General features: G+C 36.5%; 1 protein-coding gene across 2 annotated transcripts in view; it reads left to right on the plus strand.

Annotated features, from left to right (window-relative positions):
* Window positions 1-12,121, plus strand: part of dph1 (diphthamide biosynthesis 1) — a 117,057-nt gene that overhangs the window by 92,290 nt on the left and 12,646 nt on the right. For both annotated transcript variants that reach the window (XM_016557003.1, XM_016557002.1), the window contains one exon: window positions 3,318-3,418. In XM_016557003.1, coding sequence (XP_016412489.1) covers window positions 3,318-3,418 — 101 coding nt within the window. The remainder of the gene's footprint in view (window positions 1-3,317; window positions 3,419-12,121) is intronic.

Genomic DNA, 12,121 nt, shown 5'->3' on the forward strand with positions numbered 1-12,121 from the left:
TTTATGCTACTATGTTCGTTTATCTTTTTATGCAAAATCTGGGTCATTTGCAAAACCATTTAAGAACCACTGTTTTAGAAAATAAAGCAGTAAAGCACATTTAAACTTGGAAAAAAAGTGGAATAGAGTCTTAAATCAAGTGCATTTATTCAAGAAATCTCTCTGGGTCTATGAAACACATTCCTGCATGTTCTGTATTTGCCATTCAAAACATGCTGGCTTAACAGTGAAGAGCAATTATAACCTTTTTCAAGGTTAACTAAGCCAGCTAATTTAATACACTTCGGTTGGAGAAGAAGAGTAGATTCTGCTTTCTCCACCACCCCCCATTTATTTTTTTTTCTCTTTTTTTCAATAGTTGTGCTTTGAAGCCGCCCATTCACCTGAACACCTCCTCACTGATGTCTGGAGGTTTTTGCTGGTAATATTTGTGGTCCACTGGGTTTCACACTTCAAAGTGTGTGGGGAGAGTCTGGTAAATGCATTACTTTATCCTGAAGTGAGCAAGAATTGTGTTATTATTCACTTTCCTCCTGCCTATCACTGGGCGAGATCTCTGTAGTTCTTGTCAAATGCTTTTTCCATTCCTGAAGCTATTTTTTTTCTTGGTAGTAGTAATAATAAGAATTAATTAAAATTTTTTATTTTTATTTAATTATGTGGGGAGAGTCTGGTAAATGCATTACTTTATCCTGAAGTGAGCAAGAATTGTGTTATTATTCACTTTCCTCCTGCCTATCACTAGGGAATGAATAATTACCATTGATGGTTAATGAGCAAATAAAAGGCGCATTAGAATGAGTTTATTTAAACACACTCACACTTGTTTCATGATGTAGTAGGGACCTCCTATGACTTCTGTTGTTATTAAATGAATGGTGAAGTGTGTCATTTCTGTACCACTAGCATCACTGGTAGTAGGGTAAGTTTTAACAACAGCACTCTTTGTACTTGACAGTAATTTTCACAATTTAGCAGTAAGTGGTAGATTTCCTATGAAGGTAAAATAATACCAGAGATCTGTGAAAGTGTGAATTATTACCAGAAAATTGTGATAGCTATTTCTCAGACTTCCTTTTTTCACGCTTACACTTGACACCTTTTTCCTCTTAAATATGGCCAAAAATATTGCAAACTTGCAAAGAAAGGGTGTCAAGAACTTATATGACTAAACACTAAAATACTACCTCTTTTTTTCTTATGCACACAGCTTGATTTACACTTTTACAAAACGTTCTCTGTTCATGCAGATCTTTTTAGGATTATTTTACCTTAATACATTTTAAACATATTATTTTTTTTTTAATCTGTTGATATTGTGTGTGTGTATATATACAAATTTCTTATTCATAGTTACAAATTTCATTTTCCATCCAGTGGTCCATCTTGTCCTCATCTCTATAGTTCAGCTGTGACATTATCATAGTGACACCAAAGTAGGAATTGAACTGACATCAGAAATGTCTTTGTGTGACAAACTGCAAGACAAGTGAATCATCTCAATATCATTTTTAGTAGATTGTCAGATAAGACAGATCTTCTAAATAGGACATGTGCTTTCCTGGCTTGGGCTAAAATGGAGCTGGATCCTGATCAGATGATATGGGCTTTGGGAAATGTTCAGTGATAAATCACTATAAAGTGTCCTGTTGTACATGATATATCAAAAACATCTGTTCTGTATTGACTAGGAAGCCATTTTTCATTAAGAGTCAGAAAATTCTCACAATACACTAGCTATGTTTCCATCCAAAGTTACATATTAAACTTGGAATATCGCATAAAACATTTGCGAATAAAGCACTGTTTCCATCCAGTGGGCTGAAGAGAACAAAATCGTCACTTCCTGATTAACTTGCGCTAAATATCATGAAGCAAAATTAAATTTGTTGCAGTATAGGATAAGGCACTGTATATAATATTCTTTGTATACAATAAATTACGAGCTTCAGAGCACACAGACGAAACGCGGTCATGTTATCTTATTTTCGGAGCCTGCTGTTTAGGAACACCGTTCTGGGAGTTAATTATAATGAAGCACTTTGACGAGACTTTGCTCAAGCATTTTAGAATGACAAACTAACTAGCATTTTGAGATGCTGTGAAATGAGATTGGTCTGTTGGTTGGCCCAGTTTTATGCTGTCCCATTGCAAAGTCACGTCATTTTTAATGCGTATTAAGGAATTTATTTGGTAAAAGTGTTACTATTGCAGTTTATGCGCATGTTTTTTTACCGAATAAGAAATTTATCCTACTCAGTTGAGCGCATACGTTTTTTATGAGCATTTTTAGAATTTATGCACATCTTGGCATTTCCAAATCCAGCGTTTTTTTTTTTTTTTTTGCGATATCCCAAAATGCGCATAAAAATAGGTGGATGGAAACATAGCTACTGTTTCAGTTTGGGATGCATCAATATTAGAATTTTGGCCGATGCTGATAAGCCAATTATTTTTTGTTATGGGTGATATAACCAGTTAATGGCTGATAAAATTATGTACTGTTTTGATTAAATAAATTGCAAACATTTTAAATAAATCTAAAATTGTCCATTTAAAAAAAATCATTCATGGTACATGTGAATTTATTCATCACAACATTATAATGTACTGTATGAGAAACAGATATTCATTTTGAGATCTGCTAAAGCTTACATTTAACAGTGTTAATTATTAGTGCATAAAAGATTAACTTTACGTGAGCGTTAAATGATGGCAAAAATAATCTAAATGTAAATGAGCATGAGCGATAATATGCAATCCAATGTTATGTGATACAGATAAATTAAAAAGATACTAATAAATATTGTGCATACCTAGTCCTGATTCATCTCAAATGTGTTCAGTGGGGTTCAGGTCTTTGTGCAGACCAGTCAAGTTCCTCCACATCAGACACAGTAGATTGTTTCTTTGGGGAAACTAATAAATCAAGGCAACAACAAAGCCCAACGTCATTAATGCATAAAAATCGAGCTAAACTGGGCATTTATGTTAGAAACACAGAGCTGATGGTGGTTACTAAAGCTTTGAAGAACATAAAGGGTTTACACAAGCTGTTTACACACGTTCAGCATCAGCGGTCCTGTGAAGATTTCTCATTAGGCGATAAGAAGCGGTTTTCTTGTTCTTCAGAAAATTTGGAAAATTCTTGGTTGTAATGATTTTCTGTTCTCTTTCCTCCTACACTGTCAAATCTTTTTGATGTGGGCTGTGCTTGGTGACCTTGAGCCTTGTGCATGAAATTGTGTTGTTTTTATGTAAAGTGTAACATTCAGTATTCAACTCCTCTTTTTTTCCCCCTCTCTCTCTTTCTTTAGCATGTAGAGTCTCGATTGGAGTCTTTGGGCCGTTCATTCACACGTGTGCTCCTGTCTGAGATTTTCCCCGGCAAGCTGGAGCTCCTGGCAGACGTGGACGCGTGAGTCTCTCCTCCATCTACATGCACAGTCACGCTCTCCATTTCACAAAATTAAACATCAACTCCTGTGCATCATATGAAGATGCTCCACCATAAGGTGCACATTAATCGGAGTCTCAGCACACCCTTAGGACAAGGCGAGGATCGACAGAAATATCACTGACGGTGGCAAATATGTCAGATGGGGTCACAGGTTTTGTTAGTGAGCAGCTCCTCTGTGGTATGTGTCTTATTGCTGTGGTGGGCTTTGAGATTATTGAAGTTCAGTGGAACAAAGGAATTTTCTATGGGCTTTTTTTCCCGTGTATGTTAGTAATTGTTGTTGTTTCAACAACAGTTGCGATTGAGGTTTCCCCTGGTCATGGAAAACCTACAAACATCAGGGAATTTTAAAATGGTCATTTCGAGGCTTGGAAAAGTAATGGAAATAATAAAATTTTTATTAAATATAAATATATATTTATATTTATTATCAGTTTATTATATAAAATAAATATATTGTGTAACACAAAAGTAGATATTCTGAAAAAATGTTTCTGTTCAAAAATGTTTTTGTTTTAACAGCATTAGACCCGACTTGACATTCATTGTAATACAAAAAAGAAATTTTTTAGAATATCTTCTTTTGTGCTACTCAGAATAAAGCAAGAAATATTGAATTCAACTAACTGAATAATTTAAAATATTAATTATAAAACTTAAATTGTATACAAAAAAAATGTATTATTATTTTTTTTTATAAAAAGGAGCTGGGGCCGGTTGCACCAGCTGTACGTAAGTTACAACTTATAGACTAATGTTATTAATGTATCGTTTTTAATAGAAACTTGTTTATATTTTTACTGTTAGTATATGTGAGGCAAAAGAAGTGAGAATGAAGGATAAATTAAAATTCATAGCATTTAAACAAGTTCTGCTCGTTTAGGTTTCTATTGGATGATTTAGGGTAAACGTCATATTATGTGACTACGCATTACATTACGGAGAGTTTACGAACGACTTGCTACGTCCTGCCTTACGAACAACTCGTGCAACCAAATAATGTATAGATTTATTTACAATCTAACTAGTAGTTACTAACCCTCTAGTGTGGACTTAACGTTCTAATTTAAGTAAGAACTTACGAATAGCTGGTGCAACCCTACCCTGGAAAATAGTAGGCTTGATACTATAAAGACTCCATAAATGTTTCCAAAACTGAATTATTAGGTGTTTTTTTGTTGTTGTTGTTGGTTTGTTTTGCCTTTTTTTTTTTTTTGGTTGCTGTGCTGATGCTGAATAGGCTGGTGCACTAAAAAACTAAAGTTTTTGCAAAATTGCTAGTAAATTTCAGAAGTTGACAAGTAACATGAAATTTTGCTAAATACTAAAAGTGTATTTTCTTGTAAAACGTACAGCACTTCAGTAATCTTTGTTTTATTTACATCTTCGTAAAATCAGTTTTTACAGTTGCTAGGAATCAGACCACTGATATGACATTTTTCTTTTTCTAAGTGTTGTGAACTTTTAACTGTCCAGTTTTCTATTTGAGCTATATTTAACTGGGAACATGCCTGTACTGACTCCTATTTTGTGGGAGCCCTGTATTGTGCACACTCCCCCACTGCCTGCCCTCTGCATCTGGGGACGGGAGACGGACACGACGGCCCCCTAAAATGAATGAGTGGGTGAACGAGAGACAGAAAGGTCTGAGAGAAAATGAGGAGGAGGTGGAGGAAGGCGAGGAGGCTGTTAAAAACGGGAACGAGAGTGAAACAACTCAAAGAGAGCACGAGAGAGAAGATCAACCGCCCCCATCAGTCGTGCCGCTCTCCTGCCACGTGAATGACACCGCATATGTAATCGAACCATAACCATGACCAGAGGAAAGTTACACCTCTGTCTCTCCTCCTCTCATTTCCTCCATTAATGTCAGTCGCTTGTACTGTGACTGCTGAGGATTGGTGTCATCTTGGCAGAAACATGAGGATCCGAGCAGAGGAAGACATTTCAGAGCGTAACGTGAGCGTTGATTAATGCTGCACTGATGATGTATATGACGTCCCGGAGAAGATAAGATAAGGAACGGAGCTGCGGTCTGCCAGCAGTTGTCACCATAATGAGAAGGTTAATCGAAATGTCCAGTGTTGAATTACCAGACCAGACAGAAGTGGACCTGAGTATGATTCCTGGTAGGGCTGCACAACTAATTGACAAATTAATTAATCACACACATGTACGTTGTGCGCAATGGAAAAACTTAAAAATCTATAGTAATGACAGTCGGTCCTAATGAGCGAGGTCTTCGCTTCTTTGAAAATGAGAGCTATAGACATTCAGAAATGAGGCGATAATCATCGTCAATAATTTGTAATTGTTTCAGATTCACTTTATTCAGTCTGCTTTGCTCCCATTATTATCAACAAAGCACTGAATAGACAGCATTGTTGATTATAATGAGACGGGAGCATCAAAACAGCACATAAAATAAGCATTTTAATGTAAATTCTGTTCATTGGAATTAATAATTATAGATACAATATCAAGGGAAATAATTGTCGGTTATGATTGTTGTCAGATTGTGCAGCCGTAATACTTCAGTTGGATGTTTTGTAGCATGGAGGAGGCCTTTTGCACTGGTGTCAGGCCTGGAAATGTGGAGGGTAAACCGGCAGCACTTGAAAATACAATTCAGCTTTAATACTGTAAGGTGTTTGTGGATCCTCTGGCTGGTGTGAAGTGTTTGATGTCTGCTAGGAGGGTCATTCCTGTTGTGCAGTGCCTTTTGAACTATGTAACTTTTGAAAAATGAATATGCCTGTGTTGTAATATATGGAGGTGGGTAGACCAGACATTCAGAAATATAGTATGCTCTTGGTAAGTTGATGCACTTAAAATTTTATTAATAAGCTATTTGCGCAATGGCAAGAAATTTAGCAGGATGCCTGACAGCATGGAAATATATACAAAAAATGTAAAAAATAAATAAATAAATAAAAAAAAAAAACTAAATAAAATAAGGAGAAATAAAAAAAACTAAATAAATAAAGATCGTGTCGTATAATTCATCTTATGAAATTTTGATAGTATGATTTTAGTGCTGTAATTTTACAGAATATAATGTTGTGAGGCAAATAAACTGATACCACAGGAAAAATCCATCAATACAGTGGATTCATCCACAAAATCTATTGAAACAGTGACATTATTCAAATCTTCCCCATGTTTACTTACTTATATTGTGATAAAAGAAAACTATAGAAGGAACTAATATGGTTTCCTTTAAAAAAAGTAATTTGATATGTTTAACATGTTGATTTGTTAAATGAGTTATAAAACATACACTACGATTCAAAAGTTGTCAATAAGATTTTCTAATGTTTTTTAAAGCCGCTTATTACTGCATTCATTTGATCAAAGAGTAAAACGGTAAAATTTTTAAATGTTATTACAATTTAAAATAACTGTTTTCTATTTGAATACAGTATATTTTAAAATGTAATTTATTCCTGTGAAGGGAAAGCTGAATTTTCAGGCTGCATTTATTTGAAATCTTTTGCCACATATAAATGTCTTTACTGGCATTTTTCCTCAATTTAATGCATCCTTGCTGAATAAAACTAATAGTCTCTTTCAAAAACAAATAAATAAAATACTGACTCCAAACTTTTGAATGGTAGTGTACATTTTTTAGGCATGGAAATGTGCTGCATAACAGGATTGGCCCAGGACCCTGAAGCTGGGGTTCAACAGAGATGCTAGAAAGAAATGTGAGGAGAATGACCTGTTTGCTATGAACTCTTCCTCTCGACGCTCTCAGCATCTTGCATTGAGCATTTTGTTTGAGAGCAGGCAGCCCAGGCAGACAGAGATATACATCCTGGGATGTCACTACAGACAGGCCAAGATACCTGTATTGGATGTTTGATCTTACCAGCGGTGCAAAACAGCGCATATACTGTACTGTACACTCTCTGTGAGCATGGATTTCAGATATACTCAGAAACTGTGACAGCTTGTACGAGGCAGCCCACACTGAAGAATCATGTTTCCACACACGCACAGACACGAGACCACATCAGAATGATGATATACATATCACATTATGTAACCAAAACCTATAAATGGTCAATCTAAACATTTATAAACTTTGTTTTAGCTTGCAGCTAGCGAGCTAGCCAGGTAGCTTAGCATACCACTATGCAACATAAACAGCTTAAATACAAAATGTTGTAGTGTGACAGGATTTTGTTCAGATTTTACACTATTTTTATGCTAACTGATGTTTGCTATTAGCATTTGAGGATATCCCTGCTGAAAAGAAAACCGCTAAAACCAACATAAGCTGGTTGGCTGGTTTTAGCTGGGTTTTGACCACTTCTGGGAGACCAGCTTAAACCAGCTAAGACCAGCCAACCAGTTTAGGCTGGTTTTAGCTTTTTTTTTTTAGCAAGGTAGGGCAAAAACCTTTGATTAAGATCCAAGATTTCATTATCACACATTATTGTGACTATTTAAGACAGGATTTAGCTAACCTGCATCTCCTTGTTCGCACATCTAAAGCAAAACCAGATGGCTGTCTTCGGGAAAACTTCAGAAAGTTTCCTTCCAGCATTCACCGGCGCATATATGTGCCCTTTATTGTAAACCTAATGTAATTACACATCTCTGTCGGCTTTAAGTGATGTTTGGAGGCACCGGTGCCTATTTCCCTGTGGATCGGAAAGGTTAATTGTGCTATTGTATGCTGCAGGTCGAGTGGCTAATTAAAATCCATTATTTCCACTCCGAGAGAGAGCCAACTGGAGCTGCTGCTCCCACCAGCATGAGGAAAACCCCCCTGCAGTCACCGCAGACCTCCCGTTCCTCTTCCTCCTTCAATTAGACTCTTTGATGTGAAGTTTGGCCCCCCCACCTTCTGGCGACGGTTAGGGGATCAGCAGGAACGTGCCCTCATCAGGTCTGCCTTCACATGCTGATGGGGCCATTTCAGCGGAAGCAAAACAGGCATCATTACACGTCTTTGACCTCTCCTCTTCTCTGCGAAGCAGAAGTGGATTGGGAGAATGGGCTTGATGCGGCCAGACGGAGGAGTGTGTCTCTGCCCGTATGGCTCCCTGCAGCGAGGGCTGTCTCTGGCAAGGGGACAGATGCTGGCTCTGATAAGCCTGTAAATTGAATTTGGTGGCGTGCTGAGGTTCCCGATGCAGCCTCAACCCTCTTGCATATTTGAAATCCGATTCTGCTACAGATACTAAGTTCATATTTGCATTTACCGCCCATTCCTTATTTCTCTCTCTGTCTGTGTGTGTCTGGAACAAGACTTCTGAGGAAGACTCATGTTGCCTTCAGCTCTCTGCCTTTGCTTTTTGCTGCTTTCTGTTTTGTATGATTTTTTCTTGGGATTTCTCTAAATCTAGACAAGGTTGTTACTAGGGCTGAACGATTAATTGCATTTGCGATAATATCGCGATATGAAAAAACGTGATTTTTCAATCGCAGAGGCTGCGATTACACGGTCACGTGACACACGAGAGTAAAGAGGTGTGTTTGACTTGAAGATCAGATCGGTGTATGACATTAAAGTACGGCGAGAGAAAGCATAAGGAGACGTCCGCGCTCTCTTACCACACAGTGTTACCCAAGGAGGTCTATATTACCTCGAGGACACTGTTGATAGATAGATAGATAGATAGATAGATAGATAGATAGCAAATTGTGTTGTCAGAATCTGTGTTCTGTCTGTTTGAATCGCTGTCAATTAAAAATGTTGCTTTTTGAGTCAAGATGTTGTAGTTACAGCATCTTCCAGCAGGGGTTACATGGTCATGCTAACCAGCCAAACTTTGACCCTTCAGTGTCAGATGACCCTGTTATGCTGGGATCTGTGTGCACTGCCAAACATCACGTCAAAAACTGGTTGGTCTGTCACATGTCCATCAGGCAGCCCCTTCCTGTGGGTGGTTTTTGACCAGAGTGAGGCAGAATATGGGTCAGACTTTATACTGATCAAAAGTCTGGCACTGTGAAGCTAACCAAATTCCCACACACAGTAGTCAAGTTAGGCAGCTGTTGCGTGAGTCTGTGGCCAATTAAAACAAATGTGTCCATCGTTTAATCAGGTTTTTTCTTTTAAGAAATCTTGATCCAATTCCAGGGAAAGGACTTCATTAATGTACTGCCATTCATTTATTTGCCTTAAGGGTGTGTGGATCATTTGGCGATGGGTAAACTGTACCATGATGCAACCCCCTGGAGCAAATAAGGATTAAGAGTCACGCTCGAGGCTGAGATTAGAGGGGTCATGAGGACCAGTTGCATTTGCAAATATCTATGGATCAACTGACAGACATTCAAACCAGCAACACTATGATTTGCATTATGGATCTATTACTCACTAAGACATTCTTAACCCAGTCATAAGGGTTCCAAGTAAAGCTACAGTCAGACCTGCCAGACAATCCAGATCTAATTTGCAGCTTCTTCAACCTCTATAAACCTTTAGATATAGCTAATTTAAAAAATGAAGAAATTAATTAAAAATGTACAGATTTCGTGTGTATTTATATATCATATATAGCCTACATATTATATATACATACATTTGTATATCATGTGTATATGTATATATATATATAAAGAGAGAGAGACATGAAGTGTTGGGAAGGTTACTTTGGAAATTATAATAGGTTACAGATTACATGTTACCCTATTCAAAATGTAGCAAGTGGTGTAAATATTTAAATTACTTTAAAGTAATGTAACTGATTACATTTGATTACTTTTCTAAATTTCTAATGAATTTTTTCAACTGTTAATCATTTTCAAACATTTAAACCAGGCAGGGTTAACGTTACAGCAGTACTCAACACTGATTACTGTCAGACTTCTTAAAATCCTTCATCTCTTGAATTAGAGGATAAAAATACAATTTTAAAGCACAGCCACCACAAAATCAAACTTTAGCACCTCTTTTTACTTTGAGATTGTTCTGAGGTTAAATACAGATTTAAAATCATAAGATATATGAGTTTAATAGAGTTTAAATAGTTTAATAGCTATGATACTGTTTTTTAAATCAAATCTTTGCATAGTTATGACAGGAAATAAAGCATATAAACCCAAATAGGAAAAAAAAAAAGTTATCAAATAAACATGTCCTATTCTGTGTCCTAAACTCCTGAAACATTGGTGTCTTTAGAGCAGTCAATGCAATTTGAGAAAGAAATCAGTCACTACTAGTTACTTCCCAACACTTGAGACATTTTATATGAATATATTTATTCATATTATTTATTCATATATATTATGTGAAATTACTATTTGTATGAGATGTACATCTTGCTTTTTTTAATGCAACACTGCATGCTTTGTTAAAGCCCACTTAAAATACATTTATGCTGTCTTGTCGGTTTCCCAAGTGTGGCATTTAGCTGCAGGTGTGCGAAGCCCAGTGAATGTTCTCTTACTTAACATTAGCCATCCGAATACCCACAATTCCAGCTCCAGTGCTTCTGTATTCATAACACACATTCAAAAGACAAATGCAGTTTCTCTAGACACTCTCTCGCTCTGCCTGCCAACGATCACTCATACTGTTCCTCATGTGACTCTCTGAGCCCTCCCTCACCTCTCATGTCACTGTTATTCTTTTCTGTCCCTCCTTCTCTCTCTCTCTCTCTCTCTCTCTCTCTCTCTTATTCTCTCTCTCTCTCGCCCTGTCTAGCTGCATTGTGTGTGTTAGGAATAATTGAAGCTCAATAAGCCATACAGTAATCAGGGAAGCTTTAGGCCAGTGCAGATTTACTCTCATATTTACAGGAGAGAGCATCAGCACTGCACATCAATGCAGTTCATATTCACATTCACATTCTCCCTGCGAGCCAAGCTGTGCTCTGCTTCCTCAAGTGTGTGTGTGTGTGTGTGTGTGTGTGTGTGGCTTGCTTTTCCGTCACACGTCTTAAATAGTATAAGGTAAATTTTATTCAGTGTTATTGTTAACCAGTGTTATTTTTGTATCATTGAGATACTATTATAGTTTTTATTCATATTTTGAATTTTTTTATTCATATATTTTTTGTTGTATTTCAGTTTTATTTATTTTAGTGCATCAAGCATTTCTGACTGAAAATGAGAAATGTTGCCTTGGCAACTAGATAAAGAAAATTATTAAAGTTTTGTATTTTAGTTCAGTTAACATTTACTTTATTTTGTTTAATTTAGCAAAAATGTTTTTTTTTATGGTTTTAGTTAACTAAAACAACAACCCTGTTGTTAACTAATGCTATTAAAATCATTACTAATCAGTAAATTGAAATAACTCTGAAATAAAATATAAATACTAGATGAAAAACTTCAAATTAAAAAAGCTTTAATGAAAATTATAAATGTTTTCTTGGAAACAAATTGAAATAAATACTTAAACTAAAATAAAAATGAAGCTTCAAACTAGGGGTTGACTGATTATGAGCATTTTTATGGTTATCCGTGTTGATCATTTTCAAAACTGATTTGCTGATTAGGGTTGGGTACCGAAACCCGGTACCAATATGGCACCGGTACCTATGTAACCGGTATGTACTAGAACCGAATCCGAACGCAGATTTCGGTGCCATGCCTGAGCGATAGATTTAAATATTTGTCCTCAGGTTCTCCGAAACGGATGTAAGAAGCATCATCACTGGCACCGTACGTGAAAAATTATTTCCCGACTGAGAAAATGCA

The sequence above is a fragment of the Sinocyclocheilus rhinocerous genome, unplaced genomic scaffold, assembly GCF_001515625.1.
Source record: "Sinocyclocheilus rhinocerous isolate Xijiao unplaced genomic scaffold, SAMN03320098_v1.1 scaffold166, whole genome shotgun sequence".
Classification (NCBI taxonomy): Eukaryota; Metazoa; Chordata; class Actinopteri; order Cypriniformes; family Cyprinidae; genus Sinocyclocheilus; species Sinocyclocheilus rhinocerous.